This window comes from Stenella coeruleoalba, assembly GCF_951394435.1.
Source record: "Stenella coeruleoalba genome assembly, chromosome: 1".
NCBI lineage: Eukaryota > Metazoa > Chordata > Mammalia > Artiodactyla > Delphinidae > Stenella > Stenella coeruleoalba.
Window position 1 is genome coordinate 55,056,097 of NC_137169.1, and position 27,893 is coordinate 55,083,989.

General features: G+C 44.5%; 1 protein-coding gene across 6 annotated transcripts in view; it reads left to right on the forward strand.

Moving 5' to 3' along the window:
- The first annotated feature begins 14,239 nt into the window (after positions 1-14,239).
- Positions 14,240-27,893, forward strand: part of CACHD1 (cache domain containing 1) — a 234,753-nt gene continuing 221,099 nt past the window's right edge. For all 6 annotated transcript variants that reach the window (XM_079939148.1, XM_079939149.1, XM_079939150.1 and 3 more), the window contains exon 1: positions 14,240-15,178. In XM_079939148.1, coding sequence (XP_079795274.1) covers positions 14,939-15,178 — 240 coding nt within the window. In that variant the 5' untranslated portion in view covers positions 14,240-14,938. The remainder of the gene's footprint in view (positions 15,179-27,893) is intronic.

The following is a 27,893-nucleotide window of genomic DNA, read 5'->3' on the forward strand; positions in this document are numbered from 1 at the left end:
AATTGGAGAGGTAAGACAATACGTAAAACGTGAAGCAATGCAAAAGCTACCCTGGTGTTGCAGATGTTATAATCCATCCAGAGGTGGGTTCAGCTGGTAGAGCTGAGGTGGAGGGCAACCTAGGAAGCGCCCCCTCCCTAAATACTGACATAATGGATGATGCGGAGAACATTGGGTGGGGATTCAGTAGGTTAGCAAAAGGCCTTTAGAGAACTCTGGGCAGCAACTTTTAATTCCTTTTTTCTCCCAGAGTCATACTGCCCTGAGCAAAAGGAATTTTGGACAGACTATCATTTTGCAAACTGATAAATGTGAACTAATTCCAGCCTAGTGGAAAATATCCTTTGTTATTCACATTTTACTTTCAGCTGAAACTTAACAAGGACGGGGCACATTCTTTAATAGTTTTCCAGAAAGGAACTTGAGCCAGCAAGAAGCATTTAGGCTTTCCCTATGAAGGAATGTCCTTGTACAAAGCTATGTGTCTATGGCTTATGTTTCAATAATTTTCCCCTGGGTATTTGTTAGTGTGGTGAATACAGTCACAGATCCCAGCACTTAGATTTTCTTACTTTAATAATACATTAATTCTTCTGTTCATCTTTATTCTTTTATTCAGTAAGTTAGATCAATATAATGTCAAAAAGGAAAATAGAGAACCAAAGAAGATATGTATGTCTATATTTATATATATAATATAAATATAATTTTATATGTATACATATCTGTGTTTATTTATATGCAAATGCATAGTATATGTAATGTCTCTATAAAATATAGGTATGTAGTTAGAAGTGTGTGTGTATATATGTATGAAGTGCACGTAAAAATAAATATATATACATAAACATTATGTATACATACTTATAAATACACAGATACACACATACAGATATACATACTCTTGGGTAAATACAAAAGTACTGAGGCTCGTATTGGTGTGTAAGCTACATACCCACATTTGATGCAAATGAAATGGTTTATGCCTTTGAACCTTTGCATATCTTGGTTCCTTCAGTTTGAAATGTTCCTCCAATCCCCTTTGCCTCCCAACTCCTACTTATTCTTCAAGAACCAGCTCAAGATCCACACTTTCACTATGCTGTTATTGTGCTGGATTTCACCAAAGAATGCCTTCTCTGTGTGCTTTCATTATTTTATATACCAATCTCTCCTCCCAGACAATGAGCTCTTTAAGTGCAGGAGCTGAGTCACATTCATGTTTGCTCAGCCCCAGACCCTAGCCCTTGGGCACATACTAAGCACTCAGTAAACATTTTATGAATGAGTAAATGCAGCCCTGGAAGAATAATTAAGACTTTAATGTAAAGGGACAGAAAGCACCCTCCTCACCCAGGGTGGGAAGGGACTGGAAACTTTTTGTAAGGCAGAGGTTAAAGGACATTGGCTGCTTTGGGGATGTCTTAGAGGGTGGAGACCACCTACTTGGGTTACATGAAATGATGTCATACCAACAGTTTTTGTGTCTAGACCTTTGCAAAATAACAATAAATGATTGTTATTTACTGTTAATGATAAAAATGTTAATGATAAAAAATGATTACTTTTTGAAAGTCAGAAAAATCCAAAAGGAGGTCAAGCTCTCTGAAAGTTAGGCTGTTGTTAGTAGCTTTGGAGTTGGACACCCCTACACTTACCACGTGACCAGGGCTGGTCATGTAATGTTTCTGGGCCTCAGTTTCATCATTTGTAAGGGGAGGGGGACAGCAAAGAATAGTGCCTATCTTATAGGATGAGGAGGAAACGAGAAATTTTACCTGAAGTGTTTTCTATGATATTTTAGTGTGAGTCAGGGGCTGGTCAGGAAAACTGCAACTACTTTAAGTATTTAGAACAGAGGAAATGTAATATGGGGACTTGGTTAAATGGGGGATCAAAGAACTCAAAGCCAGAGAGGGAAGGTGAGGAGATCCAGAGATCAGCTGTAGCAGGAAGCTGTGACCATTCCTGTGCTAAAGAGATCAAGGGAGAGGCTAGTGTTACCAGATAGCAAGAGCTGAGGTCACCCAACAGAAGATGAAACCATGTCCAGCGGGGATTGGAGCCATGGAGGAGACACAGCTGCTGTTGGTGAAGCCACCGTCCAAGACAGAGAGCCGAGGAGAAATACCTTGGCTTCCTTTTCCTCTGCCTTCCTGTCTCCTACGACTACCCCCCACTGTCAGAACACAGGGCTCAGCCCCTTGGTAATATAGGGTTGGCCAAAAAGGTGGTTCAGGTTTTCCATAAGCTGTTACGGAAAAACCCAAACAAAATTTTTGGCCAGCCCAATAAAAAGCAAAGCAGGAAAATAGAGAGAAATGGATCTGAAAGGAAACACACAATTCATTAGCACAATTAGTTAGTATTCGTTTGGCCCATGAGGGACAGAAAATTCAATATAACAGCAGCTTAAATTAGATAGAAACTTGTATCTCTCTCATGTAAAAGCCCAGGTAGGTAATTTACAGTTATTATGATGTATTATATTATCAGAGACCCAGGTAGCTTCCATCTTGATGCTCCTTTGTGTGTGGCCTTGATCTCATGGTCCAAAGTGAAGGTACTTGTTTCAGGCATCGAGACGGTAGCGTAGACAAAGAAAAAAAGAAGAGTACGTATAATGTTTCTGGTAGAACAATGCTTTTTGAATTGTGGGTCATGACTCGCTAGTGGGTCATGACTCGCTAGTGGGTCCTAAAATCAATATAATGGATAACTTTTAAAAATGAAATAGAATAGAATAGACAATATCAGAGTGTTTACCACACAGTAAAGGTAAATATTTCTACTTAAAGCTTCTGTTTCAGAAATATATATGGACCTATAATATATGCAACATAATATAAAATGCATTTTGTATGTAGGATGCTATCAAAAGAGTTCAAAGCAATTGTTATAAAGTCCCTGGAAATGCTCCACTTCTGTGTCATCCCACTGGCCTGACCTTAGTCACATGGCTACAGAGAATTTCAAGAAGGGCTGGGAAATGTATTATTTTTATAGGCAGCCATTTGCCTGGCTAAACTAAGGATTTTACTACTATAAAACAAAGAATAGTCAAGGGCAACTAGGAGTCCCTACCCCATACAGAATCATCATTATTTTTTACGGCTGAATGTTATTATTGACTGAAAGAGCCGTCTCACTCCGAGGGTGATTCTTGGTAGTTTAACAGTGATGACCAGTTTGGTGACAGAACCCACACAGTCTGGCAGTCTTGATGTCTCTCTCATCAAGTTTTTGGAAGGATTGAATAAGGATGAAAGTCAATTGTTTAGTAGAGCACATGGTGCCTACAAAGAGCTCAGGGATGTTGGGTGTAGACATCAGCATTGGAGCCCAGAGGCAGAGTATGTGGGAGGACACCAGTGTGGTGGGACACTGTTTCCAGCCAACGTTGATTCTGAAGCAGTTGCTAAATTCATGGTAAATGACCTGTGGTTCATAGCAGCAGATGAACTGGGGCCAGGAATGGGATCTCAGTCAGCAATGAGGAACAGTGGAGAACATCACAACTATCCAGAACGATCTTGGAACTTGACCTTGGGCTAGTCACTGACCAGCAGCAGATTGTTGCCTACAAAAAGGGGCTCCAATTTTTGTACTTGGAATCCTCTACAAAGGGCTTCAAGACCTGGTTAGGGAAGCCCTTCATCCAGATCTTGTGTTTCTGCAACTGTCCAAGTTTGTCCTCCTTACTCAGAGCCGCTTTCTGGCAGACAGCTATCATTCGTTCGTCTCAGAAGAAAAATGAGGGGTGAACCAAAAGCAACTCCCAGGGTTCAAGTAGAATCTGAGTGATAACCACAGTGCCTGGCACATAGTAGGCCTAGATTATTTGTTGGATGAATGAATGAGTGAATGACCAAAATAGAGAAGATGTGAGCTAATTAGCTTGTTGACTATGATATAAACCTAACTTTTTCTCCTGTTGCTGATATAGCATGGAAAAAGACAAGGTCATATAAACAAGAAATCATGTTTAGGTTGAATACATTTTCAAAAGGAAAATAATTGTCACACTCTTTCATTAAAAACACCTAACTTTTTCTTTCACCTTCTGCATATTATGGTTACTCTTTTAACACGAATTAAACACCCACCATGTGCTAAGTGGTAAACAGAACATGTGAGCAATAGTGTTTCTGCTCTCATGGTGACGGGCAGAGAAACTTGGCAGAAAACTCAGTGAGAAGGATGAAAGGGAATTTGATGTTATAACATTAATCTTATTGGCATAGTACTTTCAGGGAAAGTTGGAAACCTCTTTATGTATGGGGAAAAAAAGATGAGTCTTCATCTACTGGCAGAAGGACAAAGTAGATGATTTTCCCAGGTTCCTTCTTCATCTCCAAAGAACATCATGTGCCCAAAGCAGAGGCCACTCTAGACAGGGCTAATGTCCCACATGGCCAGTTTAATGCCTTTACATTACTGCCTGGTCCTGGTAAGCATCTGAATGTGATATTTCTACAAATACCAAATAGTCTCCAGATCAGCAAGAAGGCTAAGTAGGAAGTAATAGATTCAAGGGTTCATTAATTGAATGAATGTTTATTAAGTCTCCACTATGTGTCATTTGTTGCTGAGAAGTAAGATATTTAAAGGCCAAAAACAAGTTGCTCTTCTCCTAAAGGAAGTGATTGCCCTCTGAAAAAAACAGTCAAGAGGTAACGGTTGCTATGCAGAGTGATAAAGGTGGTGCCTGGAACAGACTGAGGGAACATGGTGAAGAGACTTCTACCTCTACGTGGGGGAGAGGGCAGAGCGGTCAGGAAAGGTTTCCTAGAGGGAAGTGATTCTACCTGAATCTCCAAAAATAAGAATGCCTTAACCAGGTGGAAAGGTGAGGGAAGACATTCCAAGCAGATGAAATCCAAAGAGCAAAGACAGGGAAGGAACGAGGTAGAGCAAGGAAGGATTGTAGTCAGAGATTCAGGGGACTGATTTTGGCTGGTGATGTAGGTGTGTGCTGGGGGGGAGGGGAGTGGGGGGAATGGAGAGATGTGTTTGGGTCCAGATTATGCCAGTCCTTGTGTGCTAAGAATTTCCATTTCATCCTGAGGCTTATGTGGGATCCTTGATAAATAAATGTTGGGGAAATGAAATTATTTAACCAGATTTTTAAAAAATGGGACTTCAAGGATGACTCTCTAATTTCCATCTTGACGCCCTCAGGTTGTACTTGTGTGATGCCCTCCCCTGAGGTCAGGCAGGAAGCAAGTCTGCCCAGTCTGTGCTGTGAGTTCAGGGCAAGGACACCCAACATTAAGATGCCTAGTGCCAGAGAGTGAAAAATCCAAGTGTGTCCGAGGTGACATACTGAAGTAGTGGGTCCAATGGGGCTCATCAAACCCAGGGACACTGAAGGTGAAAATTTGGGTTTATGTGTGAACTTAATGGGCCAGGGAAATCTGGAGTGATGAATGGCAGGTGAAACAAGAGGTCTTCTAATTTGTTTTAGAGGCTTTGTTGCAGGTTTTTAGTATAACACTAGCAAGGTTTGCTCGGGCGTTTAAGAGTTGGTGGGGGTAGGAGGTACAAATAGGAAATACAAATAAGTGTGTTCCTTTCCTTTTCCTTTTCTTGACCCCTGGAGCTGTAGGGTGAGATCACAATGCTCAGTACACATATCCACTGCAGTAGGAATTCTAGAATTCTCTAACATCATGGAGTCAGCAGAACAAAAAGAGCACTGATCTGAAAGTGTCTGCCTTTTGTAAAATTCCTCACTTCCCATTACGTGTGTTTGCAGTTACTAGGTCAGTATCTGTCCTTGTCTAAGCCTATGCAGTACGCCTGCACAGCAGTGCTCCCTAGCATATGGCAAAGTCCCTGGTGTAAGTAAGCGACGAAAGTTTTAAAATCCGAATCCTGTTTGCCCCACTAAGTTCCTCATATTCAACTTGAACTCAGTTTAAGTCAGCTGGATGACACTGATAAAATATAAACTCTATGCCGTTTATGTTTCTGATGCGTCAAGATGTTTTGTGGTTAGGTTCCTATGTTTTGGCTTTCATTCAGACATGTGTTCATGACCCCACTTTTCTGAGCGTTACTTTTCTCCATTGGAAAATAGACTTGATAATAATACCTGCTTGTTATTATAAAGCAGGCGAGCACTGTAATTAAGAGTGGATTTAAATAATGACACCGTCGCATGTTACTTGTGAAAACTTGGGCAAAGAAATCAATCCTACTAAGCCTCAGTTTCCTGATCTGTAAATGGAGATGACTATACCTACTAAATAGGGTCTTTGCAAGGATAAAGTAAAATAATCCATTGAAAACACTTAGCATACTGTCTGGAACCTAGTGAGAGCTAAATAAATGTTAGCTATTATTATGATTGTGACTCATAGAATTCTAGGGATTAAAGGAGATAATTCGATAGAAAACCCGTAGCATCATGCCTAGAACCTAGTAAGCGCTCAGAAAGTGTTGGCTATCAATATTTTTTCCATATATAGTCATCTTTTCACTGTGCAAACCACTGTTTGTGTACTTCATTTGCTTTGTCCATCTCTCCTATTGCAGCCTTGATCTGTGGTTTAAATCTCTCATTGCTATTTCACTTTGTATATTTCTAGTCTTGCCTCCCTAGCCAAAGTATAAACTCAGAGCAAGCAGCACAGTTTCCCGCACATAGCAAATGCTCACCCTATAGTTGGTTTGATTTGGTTTATTGATAATTCTAGTACTCTTAAATAGTTTTCAGAAAAATTTTAAACCTTTGGTAAGATGGAAAAACTATACTGCTTATTATGTCCAATCAAGCCCATGGAAAGAAAGTGTCATCTGATTTCAGTATAACTAGCTGAGAGTTAATTCCAGCTCTTTGCTTTCTAAGGCTCCCTAAGTTATGTTTGCTTTCTAAGACTCCCTAGCTATGTTTAAGTTATCACTATTATGTTTATTAAAAATCGTGAGGAATCTTGCTAAAGCTCTGAATATTTTCAATTTTTGTCTTGTTTTGGGTTTTTTTTTTTTTTTTTTTTTTTGCGGTACGCGGGCCTCTCACTGTTGTGGCCTCTCCCTTTGCGGAGAACAGGCTCCGGACGCGCAGGCTCAGTGGCCATGGCTCACGGGCCTAGCCGCTCCGCGGCATGTGGGATCTTCCCAGACCAGGGCACGAACCCGTGTCCCCTGCATCAGCAGGCAGACTCTCAACCACTGTGCCACCAGGGAAGCCTCTTGTTTTGGTTTTTTAAACTGAAATCCTATGTCATACTTTTTCCTTAGAAATTTCAACATCCTAATTGGAAATATTTAGATATTTTGAGTTGCTATTTAGTTCAGTCAACCGGTCTGAGTCAAGAGTCCCTGCCTTAAATTCATCCCCCAAAGAACTATATATAGTGTGATCTTTCTAAAATATCACTCTCCTGCTTAAAACCCTCTGTGGCTCCCCATCTATCATGGAAGAAACTCCAAGTCCCTTGGCTAAGGACCAAGGCCTCTGTTTTCACCAACAGCCTCGCCCACTGCCCCTTCCCACTTAATGCTGTAGAAATCCCAAACTTACAGCTCCTTTCTTCACATAGTTTTGTTTTGGTCTTTGCAGATTTTAATGCTTTTCTCTACCAGGGTTGTTTTTTATGCCTGAGTGACACCTGCCTGTCTTTGGTGACCCTCCTCAGGTGACATCTTCTCTAGGGAACTTTCTCCGACCTAGCTTAGGTTAACTGTCCCTCCCATTGTACCTTCTCTAGAGCATTCCATATTATATCCATTCATTCAACAACTATTTCTTGAATACTTACTATGTGCCAGGTACTATTTCAGACACCGAGGATATGTTGACAAAACACATCAAAATCATTGCCTCCATCGAGTTTACAATAAACAAAATGAGAAAGTAAATATATATGTTGCTAGATGGTATAAGTCAACAGAGAGAGAAGATACAGGGAATTTCCAGAGAGGGGGTTATAGGGGTTACAGTCTTAAATGGAATGGTGAGGGAAGGCCTCCCCTCATATTTGAGTCCAGACTAGAGAAAGGCAATGTGGGGAGATAATTCTCCATGGGTTTCTTGCACTTTTACCTGTCTTGTGAGCAAGGTACTGTCTGCCCTATTGTTCTACACTATATTTTCAAGGATGTTTGTTTAGTGAACAACCTTGACAGGTAGAGACGGTGTCTTTCTTCAGAGCCTAGGGAAAACTTGCTTTCTGCCCAGTATATTAAAGATATCTCCCTCTGGAGCAAAGGGCAGTATTTTTTTGCATTTTATTATAAATAAGATTTGGGTTATCTAAGCTTGGGGTTCCTCTTCTTCCGTGGTACTTGATGTGTGCAGGTGTTAATGACCCTCTTCATGTTGCCAGTGAGAATTAGGGCTTGGAGAACTGGCACAAATGCTGACACTCAGGCTACTACTATTGATGTGAATAATGGAGGCATAAAGTCCTTTGTCTCTAACCCTGGAGGCTCGAGTCTTTTGCCAGCAGCTGTGAGGTTGTGGTAGGCTGACTTGTTGGTTTGCAAGTAGGGTAAAGACTCAGACTTCACAGTTCTTGACAGTGACATGCAGATATCTGGAAGAAGAGCATTCAAGACACAGGGAATGGCAAGTGCAAAGGCCCTGAGGCGTTTGCTGTGTGTGTTATTACCTGTCTTAAAATTCTCTGACTTTCTCAGTAACAGGAAAGTTCTTAAGGACCACCAATCTTATTCATCTGTGTATCCCTAGGACCCAGTAAAATTATTGGTTCATGGCAAATGCTCAATAGATGCTTGTTGAAATTAACAGGAAAGAAAAGTTGTTGTCTTAGAAATAAGGATGTTTCTCAGGCAGAGATCTATGGGTGTCAATAATTATTATTTCCTTTCTTTTTCCTTTCTTTTTGCATTCAGACAGGCACACAATAGAGCAGCAAAAGAATTGAGTTTGGAGTCATACAAACCTGGATTTCCAGCCCAGCTTTGCTGCTTACTAGCCTATAACTTTGGGCAAGTTGTTTAACTTTTCCAAGCCTCAGTTTCCCTGTGTATGAAATCATCATAATAATCTTGTCTTCTCTGCTTTGATGCTTAAATGATAGAACATAGGAAACACACTGAGTTCAAGAAATGATAAGTTGTGTGCCATAGATGCTATCCTACCCTTGGTAGGGTCTCGGTTACTTATATCAGTTACTGTTATTCTATCATTGCTAGCTCCCAATCTGAAGGGGAGTGGGAAACCTGATAATTTTTAAAATCAGCAGGAGGAATATGGAAACCAGGGAGGCTCTATGTTCTAGATGCTCTACACCGGTAGCTCTTTCCATCTATTTAATAAGGAGCACACTTGCTGAGATCTGAAGTCTTGTAGAAGTTAATGAGCAAATGCTAATTTCTGCCCTTGAAGTTACTGATTCTATTCTCCCGAGCTCCCTGAGTTCACAGATTCAATATAGTTTGCAGCCAGTTATTGTTTTGAACGGGAAGCCTGCCAGCAGCATTAGGCTGAGGATTTGTTGTTAACTTGGCCCTATTTCCACCTCAGAGCGTGCAAAGGGGAATCGCGGTGGCTTGGAAACTCCATACCACATTTTTGGAAATCTGACCAAGAATTCCTCAAAACCGTTTGACCTACAGGTTTTCTGTGGTGAGAAGCTTGGCCAGTGAGTGCCATGAGGCGGTTTCTTACTGAAGGGCTTTGCATCTTCCAAAGTAGGGAAGAGCAGCCAGTTTGATGACGAATCTCGGTCCATTCTTCTTTCGCAGTCAAGGAACAATATCGTTAGTGCTACTCTTTGCTCAGAGTTAATGACTCATGGATTTTCTTAATTTTTTCCCGGTTCTTTGGTCCAACATTTATTGGGTTTCTACTCTGGATCTAGAGTTGTGCTTGACAATGTGGCAAATGAATAAGACAGTTACAGTTCCTGATGGGTGATTCTGCTGTAGAAGCCTGTAGGCTACAGTTTGAGAAACATTACGTTGGAGAAAACAGACTTATAAATGGACATTTGCAAGGCTGCATGTTAAGTGCTAGAGCTCATGAAGAGGAAACATAATGAACAGGTGTCCAACTCGGTCACAAGCAAGGAGTACAGGGCACTCTAGGGAGAAGCTTAATCTATCAGACAGCTTTCACGGTGGTCTCTAGTCTTCTGGACAATTGTGGCCCACTTACCAGTCTTTTCCTCATTTTGTATTCAAATAGTTACATAGTCAATAGTGTTCTCTCTGTAAGAATGGATGATTGAACTTGATCCTTAGAATTACATCAAGACAGAGGGGAGAAAAGAAGAGTCTGTTATTAATAGAATATGTAGACTTGGACTGTAACTGGAAAGTTCTGAAATCAAGTTAGTTCTGAATCTGGGGGATGGCCTCTCTCAGGCCGCATGTTCTGTGTACTCCACTCTCTCTTCTCTCTGCTTGGCTTTCTTAGCTCCTTTGTAATGTTTGCTCCCTCATAACTTCAGCTTGCAGACAACCCCACTATTTATTGGGTGCTTCTACGTACCAGGTGATATGTGAAGTGTTTCATGTGCCTTTCCTCAAAAACTTTGGGTGTTAGTGTTTATAAAGTACAGATGACGAAACTGAAGCTAAGAGAAGTTAAGCTTTACAGAGATGACACAGCTAATAAGTACTGACCTTGGGATCTGAACCCAGGTTTTCTAATTCTAAAAACCCTGCTCTTAGCTGCCATGCTATATGGCTATGTATACACACATGCACACATACACATATATGGTTACATATACATCTTGGAATGTATGTGTAAAAATATTTATATATAAATCTATATCTGTATAGGTATTTATAGCTATACATTTCCTGTAGTATGTCTTATGGGACTCATGTCCCCTCTGACTTCTAATCATGTTTTTCTGTTTCAACTGCCACTTCTGATTGCTTTTTCCTCTCATTTTCCCTAAACTTTTTGAGAATGAAAAGTTGCTTGACCCAGCTAATTTTTTGCCATGGCTTGGGTGTGATAGATTGGCTACTTGATGTTATAAGCCTACCCAGGTCTAATCAGCTGCCCCTCAGAGAACAATCCGCTCTTGCTGAGAGGGGCTGATGGTAGGGCAATTTAATTAAATGCACTGGAGACATGAAGGATTACTAGTTTATCGGGCAACAAGCTTTTACTGGTCTGTCATGTGCCAGCACATATGTGTGTAAACCTTTTCTCTAACCCCAGACTAGTAGCTCAGAGCTTGCCATTTGAAGACGTGGGTTTGCACGCTGCCACCACCGTTTAAGAGTTGTTAGGCAACTGACTATTTCTGAGACTTTTACTTGTCAGTGGCCCTTTCTCGGTATTGAGACTCTATAGAGTGTAGGCACTGGACGAAGCGCCAGAGCTCCTGGATGAGTGAGTTTCCATCCCGGGGAGCTTGTTTGAAGCCTCTCAGCAGTTCATAAGACTCATGGTGGGCGGGGGGAAGGGGGGGTCTGTAAAATGCATATTCCAGGACCTAGCCCACCTCCAGAGATTCTGCTTCAGTGGACCTGAGATGGACCACAGGATTTGCAGTTTATTGAGTCTCCTAAAGCTGCAGGGGGTTGGTGGACCTAATGAGAAGCAGCGGGGTGGAGAAAACATGACTGTCCAATGGATAATCAGTGCTAAGAGAAGAAACAAGACTTAGAGGGACCCAAAGGAGGAGCAATCAGTTCTGTGGGGTTTGGTGTCAGAGAAGGCTTCACAGAGGTGACATCTCAGCTCAGTAGGGGCTTGTCAGGTGGGGAAAAGGGTAAGGCTTTCAATACCACCAGCAAACGTGTTTTCTGCGGTTTGTGAGGATTTGAGAGGCAGAGTGGCTTATGGAAGGCCAGAAAGGCAGATAAGCCAGAGCCCAGAAAGTCTTGTTTGTTGTGTTAAGCTTATTTCTCTGTGATGGGGCACCAGAAATGATTAGGTTAGTGAGAGACAAGTCCGGATTTGACTTTTAGAAAGGTGATTTTGGTTTTACCGTGGAGAATAGAAGGATGGAGGTGAGGTGGACTCCATGGAGTCCTGAGAGGAGACCGTGGTCGTGATCACAGGTGAGCTGTGATGAGAAGGCAGCCAGTGGGGTACAGATGGAGAGCAGGGGACGGATGTGGCGAGTGAGGTACCTGGTTTGGAGCATGCGTGACATCCACCCACATTCGCAGTAGGGTATAGATTTAAGTGGAGAGTGGGAGAAAGCAGGAATGAGTTTTAGTTCAAGTGTATCTAGTAGAGACGCCAGTGAACAGTTGGAATTTTGGAAATCCCACTGAAAAGGGAGATTGAGCTTTGTTTAGAAATTTGCAAAACTCTGCTGTCTTGGTGGTAATTGAAGGTGTGGGTGTAACATGAGAGTTCTCAAAAAAAAAACACTTAACGTAAAAAAAGGGGGACATAGGATTATAACCTCAAGAAATAGGACCCCAAGAAATAGCAAGATACAAAGGCTGGGCAAAGATGGAGAAGCCATCTGAAAGAGTTTCAGAAGGGTAGTTTAGAGATCTGTGACAATTTTGATGACAGTAACCTTGAAGAATCTAAGACAAAAAAATTAATGCTAGCTGCCCTTTATCATTTTTTTTTCTCTTCCACTTACCACAGGGACTGACATCAGTTTTGTATCACTGATTAACAATCATATGCAATGGTATAACAATGAAAAACAGAAGTTATAGGAGCATCTCGCAACCAAATGTCAAGTCAACTCTGGGGATAAAAGACAACAGATTTTTTTTATCTCATCATTAATTCAAGAATCGTTTTTACAGTATCTACTTTGTGCTTGGTACTGAGCTAAGTGTGGATGACGGAGAGGTGGATAGGTCCCTGCCCTCAATGAGGTTACCGTGGTTCCAGGACGTGTTATGCAAAAGGAGCATCGCACATAATAAATGATGGTGTTCCAAGAGTCCCATGTGCCTCTCTCAAGGGGGCACAGAATGGGGAGTGTCACAAAAGGAAAACATAGAGTATAGCAGAGATAACACTGATTGGGGAATTCAGAACTGAGAAACAACTACGAGGCAAAATGGGTTTTATTTATTTAATTTTTGGCTGCGTTGGGTATTCGTTGCTGTGCGTGGGCTTTTCTTTAGATGCGGTTCGCGGGAGCTACTCTTTGTTGCCGTGCGCGGGCTTCTCATTGCGGTGGCTTCTCTTGTTGCGGAGCACGGCCTCTAGGTGCGCGGGCTTCAGTAGTTGTGGCGCACGGGCTTAGTTGCTCCGCGGTATGTGGGATCTACCCGGACCAGGGCTCGAACCCGTGTTCCCTGCACTGGCAGGCGGATCCTTAACCACTGCGCCACCAGGGAAGCCCAAAAATGGGGTTTTAAAACAATATAGTCAAAGAAGTAAAACATAAGGTTTTGCTGTAAAGTGAAGAGAACACCAAAGCCGAGTTCTAGTCCTGCTACCGCCTCTGCTAGGCAGCCTTCATCTTCCTGGGCACGGCTCTGTCCTCTAGGAACCTACAAGCAGGAACCTTAAGAGGCTTCTAAGAACGGCCCCCACCACAACCTTCATCCATTTGTTCCAGGTGCTTCCAATAGGTGATCTCTCAGAGGGCCTGAGCCAGGAGTCAGCAGCAGGAAGGAAGGAAGCACACTGCCTCCCCAGGCTTCAGAGAGATTAGTTGTTGTGGGGCGAATTCCCGCTCAGTAGTGTTGTGGGTTTTGTTTTGTTTTGTTTATTGCTTTTGACGGGATCAGATGGTTCATTTCCAAAGAGAGGCAGAAAGAATTGTGTCCTATTTAAGAGCAAGGGTCTCGCATCTGCTTAAATTCTGGATTTGCCTCTTATCCCCTGGGTGACCTTCGGCAATTCATTCCACCTCTCTAAGCCTCGGTCTTTGTTACCTAAAATTTTGGGATAAAGATAGTACCTCACAGGGATGTGGTGGGGATTAAAGGATAATGTATACAAACCCCAGAGCACTGGGCCGGGCACACAGTCGTTGGTCAAAAAAAAAAAAAAAAAAAAAAGGAATCCGTTGATCCAACGAATGCTAGCTATTGTTATTAATAACATCGATGAAGAGAAGTGGACGCACAAACAGCAGTCCCCTCCCTCCCGAATCTCCGCCAGGCAGAAAGCCAGCGTCCTAGAACTTAAAGGGACTTTCGATGGGTGGGACCCCGGAGTCCCTGGCGAGGGCGGAGGCGGTGAGAGCTGGGGTGGGCAGCTGTCCCCGGCAACCAGAAGGTCCCAGGGACCCCACCCCCGGCAGGGCTGGTACCCGAGCCGAGAGCCTGCTCTCCGGCCCGTGGCGTCTCGAGGGGCCGGTTCTGAGGCGGGAGCGGGAGAGAGAGGGGAGGGGCGACCGGGGGAATGTCCCCGCCTCTTTCCCCGCTTCCATAAATCACCGCAGCCGCGGCGGCCGCCGGGCCGGGAAGTGTACGGAGTCGGAGCGCAGCGTGGTGGCACCAGACACCTCCCTTTCCCCCGTCGCTGGCTTTCTTTCAGTGTGCTTTTTTTGTTTATTTGTTTTTGTTTTTTTAAACCTCCCCCTCTCCTGCCTCGCTCGGGTGGCTGCCCCAGCATAGCAGCCCGATCACCGCTCCTCCTCCGCGGGTGCAGCCGCCCGCCCTCGCCGCCGCCGCCGCCGCCTCGCTCGGCCGGGACCCGCGGGAAGCGAAAGCTCGGCGGCTCCGCCTGTCAGCCCCGCGGCCACAAACCCGGTGCGGACGCCGCAGCTCTTCCAGCCGTCCGCCGCACCGCGGGGGCCGCGCCGGCGCCGGGGTCCCGCGGACGGCTGGGGCGGCCGCTTCCTCTCCCGCCGCGGCCACCGGGGCCCGGAGATGGTGGCCGCCCGCGCTCCCGCGCCGTAGCTGGGCGCCCCCTAAGTTCGGGAGCCGCCGCGGCGCTGAGAGGCGGCTGCAGAAGGGCGAGAAAGTTTTGCCGGGTGCGTGGAGCGGGCCCTGGGCGCACCTCCCGGAGCTCCCTCCCCGCTTCCCGGCGCCTGGAGCCCGTCGGCGGGGAGTGGGGGTAGGCGGCATGGCTCGCGAGCCGGAGGAAGAGGAGGCGGCGGAGGCGGCCGCCCTGGCCCGCGGGGGTCGGGGCTCGCTCGGCCGGGCTGGGGCGCGGCGGCCGCCCCTCTGGCTGCTTTGCCTGGCCGCGGGCTGGCTGCTGGGCGCCGGGGCCGACGCCGACTTCTCCATCCTGGACGAGGCGCAAGTGCTGGCGAGCCAGATGCGGAGGCTGGCGGCCGAGGAGCTGGGGGTCGTCACCATGCAGGTAAGGGCCCCCCCCATCGCGCCCGCGAACTTGCCAGGCATCCCGCCTATCTCCTCCGCGCAGAGCCCGGTCCCATCCCCAGTACAGGTCCCCTTAAACGAGCACCGACCTCGCTGGCATGCACAGAGCCCCCTTTGCCCCGGACACCTCCGCCCTCCGCATGGACCCCCTGACTACACACCAACTCCTCTTCCAAGCACTCGGGTCCCCTTTCTCCTCTGCAGAAGCCCCTGCCCTTTGCACAGACCCATTTTCCCCGTCCCCCGGCACAGTTCCATTATCTCAGCAAGGATTCTCAGGTTCCCTCGCACCTCCTTTCCTAATTTGCACGCATTTCCCTGCAGTCTTTTTTACCCCTCCACCCCTGCAAACTCCCCTTCCCACTTTGTGTACCCATCCCAGGACAGCCGGTCCCGCCTGGCCCGGATGATTTTCCGAGACCCCCAGTGTACCCCCTTGATCACCTCTTCGGGTCCCCCAGACCTAGGCGCTGCAGTGGGCACCGGGAGGGGAGGCATCGCTGCGTGCGCAGCAGCTCCGGGGCCACCTGGGGTCCCGGCTGAGAGCGGCCGAGAGAGTGAACTCCGCGCTCCCTTTCCCCGCCCGGGTGTATTGGGGGAGGGGCTGGCCTGGTAGACTCCGGGTAGATTCCCGACTCGTCCTGTGTGGTGGACTTTTTTTGTTGTTGCTTTCCGCTGTCGCTGTTGTCGGTTGCGCGCTGTCGGCTGTTTTTGTTTTGTGTATGCCTTTTGGGGAGGAAAAAGGGAGCATAGTGAATAAGGTTCCCATTTCTCTAAATTGTTTACCAGGTCCGTCCTCCCCAGGAGAGGAAGGGGGCTAAAGAAAGATTGCCCGAGGCCAGTAAGGAATCCTGAAGATGTTACTAATAACCAATAGTAGTAAAAAATTGCTAAACAGAAACCACCTGGAGATTCTATCGCGCCGTTATTTTAACCTCCTTGGCCCACTAGTTTAGGAGGAGAGGTTGAGATGACATTCCGAGTCTGAAACCTTTGCTATAACATTCTTCCGTAAAATAACCTCATCCTCTTCTTATGTCTTCTAACAATAATAACGGTGATGAATGTGGTCTTCGAAAGAGCGAAGTTTCCAGGAATGTGTTCTTGGAATAGGTTTCTGATTGCGATTCTACCGTGACAACCCTTCTACCTCCCACCGGGAGAGGTGTTTTAAAGTCACTTGGGACTCAGGTTTCTGATGTCCTTCTTTTTTTTTTAAACTTCTCTCGCTAACCCTACGCCCCCTCCCCCCACGCCCCAGTCTCCTTCCAGGATGATACAGTTTTCCTAAAGCTAGTTCCACAGACCTTTACCGCTGTAGTGAAAGACTGTAGGGTTTTTTGTTTTGTTTTAGGAGTGAGGTGAGGCTGAGGAGTGGATGGTTTGCTTGAATGGCAATGCTGCGTTTATTTGCAGGCACCGGCCCTGAAGTGCAATAGAGTCCGATTTTTCTTCATGTGCATAATAGTAGACAAGCTTTTAAGATACGTCGTTTAACTTTTCTATGCAGATCTTTTAGGCTCAGATTAAGTTATAATTTTCTCCATATGCGTTTTCTGATTTCTGAGGATTGCTGACAGAGATCTTAGGAGTGAAGTGACCTTTAGAGGAAATGAACTAAAATGTTAGGGATAAAGGAGGATTTCTTTTTCCACTGATGAATGTTTCAATTCAGAGGACAAATAATTGTCTTTTTGCATAGAGACCCTCTTTTAATAAAGGAAATTTAATACGTTGCAGTTTGGGACTGTGTTTGTAAGATTAGCAGGCATTTATCACCTTCATCCCATCACTAGGGCTGGACAAGGAACCTCAGGGTTTTTTTTCCCCCTTCACTATATAAGCTAAGGACTAGCTTTTTCTAAGATGCTGACAGCAGTTTTACTGTTTCTCACCCGATCCTTGACAAAAGGTGAAATCGGATCCCAACACATTGTCATTCAGGTAGGGATCCAAAGCAAATGTAGTTTTAAAAGGCTTCCCTGTTGAAAAGGAGACACTTTAGAAAAAAAGCTCTGATCAGTGGGGGGTTTGTGCCCAAATGGCCCTTTATCTCCTCCCAACTGGCCTCTTTCTAACACCTTTGCAACCTCATTGTGGAAACTGGCCTCCTGGGGACAGGGTTTTGTCTGGCAAAATGTGAAGTGGCTTCTCTCCTTTTTTGAAAGGAGCAGCACATACTGTATTTAAATTCTTCTTCTTGAGCTGTACATTGATCTGCCACTTGCCTCCTTCTGGGAAAATTGGGGAAAGGGTCTCTTTTCAATTTTGTTAGACTGTCAGCTTTTGGGGGGAGGGAACACTTGTAAAAATCTAAGGCAGGTTAGATTTTTTGCCCTTAGAACAAAGGTTTCGAGCCTCACATTTTCCTCCGTAAACCTCTGGGATTTTTTCAATGTGTCTGAAATTATATGGGTTTAGCTGCCTAAAGTGCAGATAATATAGTCCTTCCTTGTGACATGTTGGATTTTATAGCTGTGGAGCTAATCTGTTGCTCAGAGGCAGGTAGCCTCATTTGGGCATTAAGGTGAGCAGGGTCAAACTTCCATCTGTAGATACGAGGGGGTTGGGGAGAGATGATGTCTCTTTGCAGAAAAAGAATGTCCTCTCTTGATTAAGGGATTGACTCTTCACTTGACCTTGGCGTTTCCAGTACAGTGCAGACCTTTCAGGACAGCATCTTCTTTGACAAGAAACTCTCTGTAGGTCAGTTTATACATGAAAAGCCTATTTCCAGACTTCAGTTGCTGCTGCTGCAATTCTCCAAGGACCGTTTTTAATTTTGAGAAATTGCAAAGTAGCCTTCCAAGGAGGCCTGTTGCCGCCTCTGTCACAGGACAGGCACAAGGAGTAATTTTACAAAAACAAAACCCAGGCCTTCTTTCAGCACTGTTGTTTCCCATGGCATAGTTTTTGTGCTTGCTGATAGAGAAGACAGTTTGAAAAGCGATCTATCTTAAAGATTTTCTTGGAAAGGTTTTCTCATGGAGGCTGCCTGCTCATGTTTTTTTTTTTGTTGTGGTGGTGGTTCCTTTTTAGTAATGGACAAAATTAAAAAAACAAAAACTCTAAATGATCTGCACCAGCTAATTTTGCCAGTGCCCTGGGAAAGCTGCCACTGAATACTGCCCCCCTGGCAGCAGACCCCATACATCATGGGTAAAAGTCAAAAACCTAATCATCGTCTCCTCAGGGGTCTCGTGGAGTGAAGCCATCAACGTTGAGATCTAGGGAGCAGAGAGTGGCTGTGTCCAGGGAGGCTTGCCTCTGCTTTTTCATTCATGCAACAAGTTTTAATCGAAGAAAATCGTAGAGTGGAAAGAACTCCACATTGGATATTTGGAAACCTGGGTTCCAGCTCTGCCACTTGAGAAGTTGGGTGATCTTTGTCTGCAAACCTGGAAATGATGATTCTTCCTAGAGATCTGTTCTGTGGACCTAATGGCAATAGTGTGTGTGAAGGCACCTGCTGATGTGAAGTTGGGGCTGGGAAATGTTGATGGACGTGGTTGTTCTTAAATGGAGAAATATTCCTTGGAAGCTGGCTGAGCACAGAGCATTATGCTAGCTGGGTGTTTGGGGGATTTACAGGGAGGTATCACAGCACAACCCCTTAAGGAGTTTGCAACGTGCAGGCGGAGGTAAGGTTGCACAGGTAAAACAGTTAAGCAACAATGCCTGCTTGTTAGAAGGCATATCGGGCTCTGGGAGCCATTTCACCAGGCACTTATAAGGCCCATTTAACATTATATGACAATACAGGCTTCCTAACAGCAAGGGCCTGGCACACGTCCAGGGTGCCCGCCTTGATGTTAGCTCTAACTCAGCTCTGCTGGGCTGGGCATAGTCACTGTGAACTTGGCAGACACACTAGCAGGTTGGTCGGACAGCTGCTATATGGGGCTTGGAAGAGGGGTGGGTGAGGAGGGTCCTTCCAGCAGGGACAGAAGAAATACCAGAAGCACAAACTTGAGCTTGAACTCAAATTGAAGAACGAGCAGCAGCCAGGACAGTCATGACTTCAGAAACTGAAGGGTGCTGTAGGGGTGAGGTGTTGACTGAAAATATAGAGCAGTGTTGTAAATAGTGGCTACAGCTGAAAGTGAAAGGGGAGGCCTTCTTTGTATGCCCTAGGACAGCATTACATAAGTTCATTTTTCATATTGGCATACATTCAACAAACTTTTGGGGGAGGCTTCTATTCTGTGAGGGGCCTTGGGTTCAGCTAAGCTGGGGATACAAGGTAAATAAGGCCTGGTCCAGGCCCTGAAGTTCTCAACTGATGATGCAGACAGATACAAAAGGAGGTGGTATGATACGGGGGTTAAGGAGAGGCAGAGAGGTGTTAGAAAGCAGTGGGCTAGTGCCATGGTAGAGAGAGGAACAGGGCATTATGGGAGTACAGAGGAGGGCTGCCGAAGCCCATCTGGTGAGGTAACGGAAGTTGGCTACTCCTCCTTTGGCCTTTTAAATGAACTGTCCACACACAGAGGCCAGTCCTGCAAGCAAAAACAGCCTCAGACATTAAGGGTAACCAAATCAGCAGTTCACCAGACATTTCTAATGCCCTTTGGTCGTACTGGACAAGGTAGCTGTTATATCTTAAGCACCAGAAAAGGGGGGTGGCTGTGACTCTTGTACCTCTGCACATGGCCACACGTCTTATCTCATTTCTTTGGCCATCACGCCCGGAGTTCCTGTGGTTATTGGACATAACCATCTTTGTGGCTCTACTATAACTGCGTGCTGATTTGCAGTTATGTTTAGGCAAGGTTGGCATTTGCCCCTTAATCATGTCCATCATACCAGGAATGGCATGTTTTAGGAAGATTTGAACGTGTACTTAGGCAATCGAGAATGTTTTAGGGCTGAAATAATCACCTGTATTTGCAAATAATGTTGTTTGAGCCTATGCCCCGTGCGCAGTATAAGCCCTAGTGGGAAAACTGCGGCCTTGTTTTCTTCTGAGATTGAATGTTTGGAGTAGAGGAAAATTGACCATTGGTGGATGACTTTGAGTTGAACTTGGTAAGAATGAGCGCAAGGAAAAGCATGTTGAATCCCTTCTGAGGGACTCTCACTGGTGTGCTTAGTACTTCCTCCCCTTCCTCTCCACTGATACCTGTCTTAGCTGGCATCCTCGCCTGTGCTTATGCTTTTCCTGCCAGTCGTACTTGAGCCTGGCGGGGTGTGGGGGAGGGGAAGGAGATGGTGTTACACTTTCTAACTTGGTGCTATTTCTGGTTGCTGCGTGAAGAGAGTTCCTTCCTTGAGCTTAAGTGGATGAGCAGACAGGAAACTTGCAGAACTCTGGAAGTTAGGTATTACGTGCAGTGGGATTTGCTTTGAATCTGCTTGAACCTGGTGTAAGAGTGTATTGGAAGTCAAAAACATATAAAGGGCGACAGTTTTGACTCAGCTAGTTATTAACTACGTCACTTCCGGCATGTTATTAAATCACCCTGAACTTGAGTGTCTTCGCGCTTCATTTGGTTAATGGAGGGAAGTATCTTTGAGCACAAAGTCTAACATAGGAACAGTCAGTAAACAGAAATAAATATGGGACAATCTATTTAGTGCCAGGGCACAGAACCTGGAAGCAACAAACATGCAACTCCAGAGCCTGAATGAAACCGAAATCTAAGCTACATGTGGTCAGTCCTCTGGCCCAGGGGTTACCAAAGTGTGGTGCACGGACCTCAGGGATGTGATGCAAAATCATCCTTTGTGGCTTGTGAGGAAAGTATTAGACCTGCTATTTATAGTTATTTATTTACTTTTAAGCTTTCTAAATGCAGAGACTTGAAAAAATATACAGAAGTAAAGAGAATAGCATAAGAATGCTCCTGTACCTCTCACCCAGCCTAAATAGCTATCAACTTGTGGTCACACTAGTTTCATATCTGCCTCTGCCTCCACATGCTCTTCCCCTCCCCCGCAGATTATTTTGAAGCAAATTCCAGGTATCACAGCATTTCATCCATAACATTTTTATTGCATCCTTATTTAATTTCATGTTTTATAATATGCATAATATATTGCTGCACTAGTGTATAGAATTTGCAATCCATAAATACAAATCTTTTGGAGGATATATACTTATAATTTTTTTTATAATGAAGTGCCTGAGCAAAATGATCACTGCGTCCCCTGGCCCTTTACAAATAGCTAGTACCTTTGCCCAGCAGCCTCCTTTGCCTTCCATATGTAACGCCCAAGTTTCTTTTGCATCTGACCCTCATTTTCATGCCTGGCTTTCCCCACGAGGCTGTGAGCTTCCATGTTTTCTTAGTGGCCAGCTTATAGTCTGAGCATATGTATTTGACTGATACGCCACAGGCCCCGTCTTCTTACTCCTACTTTGTCCCTCTTGCAGAGAAGGAAGGCAGGAGTGAGAAAGGAACAAGGCAAAATAAGCTGTGAGGGAGGAGGGGAGGTTGAGGAGGAAAAGCTGATTATATATGTAATGTATCTTCTGATGAGTCTGTCAGCAGATATTCCCTGGGTGCCTTGTTGCAGAATCAGAGGCTGGGAGAGTGCAGGGAAAGTATAGGATACCCAGTACTTTCCCTCCAAGAGCTGTGTCTTACCAGAGAGGCTAAACCAACTTGAATAGGTCAAGGCAGTATAGAAAGAAATGCTAAAATATGGGATCAAGGTTACACGGGGAGGGGTGGGGGGGTTGCTAGCTCTGACGTTGCCAGGGGTCAGTTAGACAGAATGAGTAAGGCGGGCTAGGTGTAGGTCAGTAGGGAACGGTGTTGGCTGTTGTAAACAGGAGGTCACTGATGGGGGCTGAAAGGAGGCAGCTGCTACTCAGCTTCTCCGATTGCTGCCCAGTGGCAATGAGGGTCTCGTGTTGCCACGTGACTCACTTTTCAGGAGAAGCTGGGTATCTTGTTTTTAGATGAAATCGCTTGATTCTTAAAATGTTGGCAAACAATCCACATTTAAAAAACAAAATAAACAAACAAACAAAACATTGTGTGGGCCAAAGCAAACATGCCTGTAGGCTGCATCAGGCCAGAGGCCACCAGTTTGCGGTGTCTGGATTAGAATTATTCAGTGAGCTCCAGGAGACAAAATCAGTGCTTGTGTGTAAAGGTTATGGGGAAGCAAGTTTCTGTATGGTAGGAAGGACAACTTTCTGATAGAAGAGTTCTAAATTGGATTGCTTTAGGAGATGAGCTCCCTGTCATCCTAATTACTTAAGCAAATGGTCATCGAATGTTTATTTGGTGCCAGGCACTATGTTCGTTCTGAGGCAGCCATCGGTTAATTTCCAAGGCAGTGAACGGTGTGAGAAAGGAGGTTCCGGATGCTTGGAGAAAGTATGTCAGAGATGTTAACCCATTTGCGGGGTGCAGAGGGATTCAGAGAGTGCCATTCGCAGAAGTCTCCTTTGTGATGACGCCTTCAAGAAGTGGAAAAACGGCCTTAAGATTTGGAGTTTAGAGAGCTGGAGGGAAGGAAGGGTGCAGGAAGAGGTCAGAGAAGTAGACAGAAGTCAGGTAGTGGGTCCTTGGATCCTTCATGTCCGTCAAGACACATGGCAGGTAACAGAGCACCCAGTTTATACCAGCTTAAACAAGGAAGTAAGTACTGCCTCATGCAATTGGACAGTCTAGGGGAGATCTTTGGGCAGGGCTAGATGAGGGCTCAGTGTGGCCGTACCCTCCTTCCCTCCATTCTCATAGGTTCTCCCCTTTGTTTCAACATGGCTGGCAGTAGCTTCTTAGTGTTTGAGTTGAGAACTAGCTGCTGCTTGTGCCTGAGTCTCTTGTCTTTGGAAGAGATGTGCTCTGGGCAGGGGTGGCGGGGCGTGGCGGGGGGGAGGAATAGGAACCTGGAGAAATGAGGAACTTGGTGCCTAGAAAGCTCAGCTGAAGTGATTTAGGATTCAGGCACCATTAGCAGCCACCACATCCCATGGCCTGCTCCGTACCTAGGTTCTGTCTCCCCCAGTACAGTTCCGGGAGGGCCTGCTTTGCGGTCTCCCTGCTTCTGGCCTGCACACAGGCTGGCTGGCCTCTCACTGTGGTCCTGTGGCCTGCCCTGAGGGGCTGTACAAACTCAGCCTCAGCAGGCCTGCCCTGGGAATGCCTTTTCTCCCTGACCTGTCAGATCCACGGATCACCGGGTGCCATGAGAACTGGGAAGAACCAGAGAGAAAGCCAGATGGACCTCTCGCATTTTACAGATGAGAAACGGAGGCCCACTGGAGAGTGGCTCTCTGGAGCTTACACCAGTAGTACGTGTGGTAGACTTAGAACTCAGGTCTTCGTTTTAGGGTTCTTGCTTTTTGACCTTTTTCACAGTTCTACCCCATGGCAGCTCCATTTTCCTACAGAAGATTGCCTTAAATTGAAAGGAAACTTGACTTAAGAACCTTTCCATCCCTCTTTTGAAAAAAACTGGCTTATTTCTTTTATGGTTGAGAACTTAAAGCTGATAGTCTAATTTGACAGCAAACTGGGTTTTGTTTTGTCTGTTTGTTTGTTTTAAAGCTACTTAAATACCTAGAAGTCAGTGAGCCACTGAAGAAATACAAAAATTCTGAGACTTACCACAATGTTAGATATTTTTAGATATTTTTTAAAAGAACAAATTTAATTGGTCAATAGCTATTTATAATTGTGAACCTGTACCACCAAAGTAATTTTTAATTAAAAAGATAAAGCAGAAAAAGAAAACAGAACTTTAAGGGAGGAACAACTTTGGTTTTTTGGTATTTATATAAAAGCTACAGAAGGAAATTACACCTGTAATTTTCAGGCAGAGTGCTATTTTAGAATTGAATTTTGGGACTGCATATCTCTCCCCGGTTATTCGAAGTATGAAGTCCTTTCTTTTTGTGAAAATTGTAATAGTATCATTACTTTGGAGGGGTTGTTTGTTTGATTTGATAATGAAACAAAATAAATGTCATTTGAATGCCTCTTTACCTTGCCCACTTTGTTCTGAATTCAAAAGAAGTTTCCCTTACTTCAGATTTACATAGTCACATGATTTCTCAGTTAATTACAGTTAGAAAAGTTCCAACACCCAAATACCAGCCTGGGTCCACTGAAAAGTAGCTTCTGGTCCATATATCCCTGGAAATAGTGTCCTTTACTGTCATTGTAGTAGAGAAGCCAGTGGAGGGAATTCTTATCCATTGTACATGATAACCTCCTGGTTCTGTTCCAACCATAACAGTTATTTTAAAGGCTCGGTCAAAGCCCAAGACTCCAGCACTTTTTTTTTTTTCTGGATTCCCCTTGGATATTTTTTTTTAATTTTAATTTTTGCATCGAGTATTTGAAAAGATACTTCGAGGCCCTGGTGGAGGGGCAGTGAAAATCGGCAAGCCAGTGAGAATGAACCTGAATTTTTAATTAGGCTTTGAGTTGTTTCTGCAAAGTGTGGAGACATCATTAGTGATGTAAGTCTTGTTGCATTAGCAGAGACTGACATTTCACTTCAAACGGGGAGAGTGCAGCTGTCCTGTGCAGATAAAAGTTGCCAAGTGCAGAATAGCAAGGTGGATTGGTAGATAATTAGCTGTCCCACATTACTGCAGTGTGGAAGAAGCCCGCCAGTCATGGACAGGAAGGAGGAATTATTAGCGGGAGAAAATCCAAGCGTGTCATAAAGCACTTTGGAATCACTTCAGCTGTGGCAGAGCTGATAAGGAGTATGTTAAGGAAACAAGACAAACTGAGTCTAGTATATGATGGCCAGCTTTCTCTCTTTTTTTTTAAACAAATCTTAATTCAAAAGAGGAATAGCCAGAAATTAATGATCCATAAATACTCTGAAGTACAGATTCATCAGTCTGCCCTGACTCTGCATATAAAATAATTAACCAGCTTAAAATAGTCTTCATAGTTCCATGTCACTTGAAAATAAAGTAAGGATTCTAAATAGGAAAAAAAAAATCACAGGGAGACCATAAAGCCTTAACAATTACAGTTCTGTGTATAACCATGAAAAGATATTTGAAGAAGAAATTTTGAAGTCTGTCACCTCCCTGATATGTGTTACAGTATTTATAAGTGGTTTGAGGATATATTTATGTCCTTATGGGTGGTGCACGTTTTAAAAGTTTTGCTGTTATCTTCGCATTCATCTCTGGGAATGAGCAGTGTAGAAAGACCTGTTGGGTTTCTTATCAGACATTTGCTAATTCACATGAAACTTCATGGGATCTTTTTCTGTCCACTGGATTGCACCCTGGGCCCCTATCAGGATCCTGGACGCCGTGTTCTAATTCCACCCATGTTTCTTGATTGGCTTTCTCCAAAGCCTGTGCTTCTCCTGGCAGCCCAGGGACAGGAAGTGCTAAAGTACTCAAGGTGCTGCGTTCTGCTTGGATGGTGTCCTCTCTGAATGAGGGCTACGCTTGGCTGCTGTAGGAGAGCCAGATTTCTGCTTTTTGCTGCTTGTCTGCTGCCTCTCTTGGTTGTTCCTGCCCTGAGCAGTTTTGGAGAAAGCCTGGAGAACTGAGGTTTTTGGCAATCTTGGCTATTGGATCCAGAGCAGGTTTCACGGACCCTACGTGAACTGGGGATATTTGCCCCTTTTGTAGTCCTTGGCGGGGGACTAGACTGTGTGCTGACTTGTGAACCTTTTCATTTGTTATGGGTTGATATCCCAGAGTTAGTGTAAATTCAGATGACCAAGGAGGCCTGGAAATTTTTATTTGCATCCATGTGTAATCAGTTAACAAATGCGGGCAAGAGTTGGAAACAGTAAAGCTTTGTACGGATGAGGACTGTTAGAGTGTAAGCTCTCACAAGAAAGAGCCCAGATTTATTCATCTGTATAGTCCTGGTCTGTTAACACAGTCTCTGGCACATGGCGAGGACTTAAAAAAGGTCTGGACTACTGAAATTGTGCGGTCATCTTTAAACAGTAGATTTTGTAACTTTCTAATACTATTCTGAATTTAGCTTTTGCTACTGTTTGTTTCATTACCTAGTCTAGACTTAAGTGAAATGTCTTGAGCCTACACTTGCTACTAAAGATTTAACATGTTTCGGATGAGTGACAGTGTCTAGCAGAGTAAGCACATCAAGACTCTAAGTATTAGTTGGTTCTGATGTCTAATTTCTTCATGTTAGAGAAAGCTTAGGTATGTATATCGGGGCCACTTAGGAATATAAAAAATACAAAAATGTGTGTGTACTTGCAAATTGTGTACTTAGAGCTACTTAATCCTAGAGGTTAAATTCATCAGTTAGTTCATTTAACGAATATGTATTGAGCACATACTATATGCCAGATACTGTGCTTGGATTTGAGTTCGTGGTTAACACGAGAGAGACAGGATCTCTACTCTTACAGAGTGTACCACCTACTAGGGGAAATAGACATTAAAGAAGTAATCATATAAATAAGCATAAGTGATACACTTTTTGAGTAATGTTATGAAGGAAACAAGGATTATTAGAAAGACACCAGGGAGATCTTTTAAAAATATGTCAGATATGTTGCTTCTCTGCTTAAATCTCTCTAAAGGCTCCCATCTGACTCAGAGTAAAATCCAAAATTACAGTGGTCTTCACAGCCAGTGTGATCTGGCCCCTTATATCTTTGTGGCCTTATTTTTTATCTCCCCTTCACCCACCCAGTTCCCGCCCCCCGCCCCCCCCCCCCGCCCCGCCCCAGTTCCCGACACAATGTTCCTCTAATGCTCCAAGCACACACTTGCCCCAGAGCCTTTCTACTTGCTCTTCCTTTTGTCTGGGAAGAGCAAAAAAACTTTTCCTGCCCATCTTCTTTAAAACAGTATCCTCCCTTGCCTCTCCTTACTCTGCCACCTTACCCTATTCATTTTGTTTGTCAGGCCTCTTAAGTTCCCACAGGTAAGCTTTGTATTATTCACTTGTTTTCTTATGGAATGCTGCTTGGCATTTAGAATTACTCAACAAATACTGAACTGGATAAGGTGAGTGGGAGTGACAACTCTGGACTGGATGGCATGGGAAGGAATCAGAGGAGGTGATTCAAAGGAGGAGCCAATCAGAGGAGAGGTGGGAGTGGGGCTAGCAAACGAAGGGGGAGCCAGTCAGGGAGGGCAAGGGCTAGCATTGGAACAGAGGCAAGAGCCTGTGTAGAGGTCTTGAGGCCAAATTTTGGCATACTTAAAGAACTGAAAGATAGCCAGGTGGCTGACTTATTAGCCTGCCAGCAGAAAGATGATGCAAATGAGGAATTTGAACCTTATTTCTAATCAATGCAAGTGTAAGTTTCCCTATAACTCTTTTGATCATGCCTTTACTGATAAGGACCCATTCGAAAGGTGAAGATGCACGATGAAAGACCCTGGATCTGTAGCGGTCTGGAGGTTGGAAAATCTGTGGCAGGTCATTTGTTTCTCTCTTGCAACAGAGGGAAGGAGAGAGGGAGGGGGAGAGGGGGTGGGAGATTACTGCTTCATGAAAAATTTAAATGTGGCTTCATTCTTCTACACCTATAAATTTAAAAAAATACTCATACTTCCCATGTTATTCTTTATCTTGGAAGGGGGGGAAAAACAACTAGAGCAAACTCTGAATACAGCAATGAAGTCCTGCAGTAATGATTTAGATGTACTTTCCCCCCATTGTATTGCATTCATTCACATAGATAGATAGATAGATTTACACACAGTACAATGGACTGTTTTTTCTCCCCGCAGATAGCAATGATCACTTTTTAATGGGGCCTTT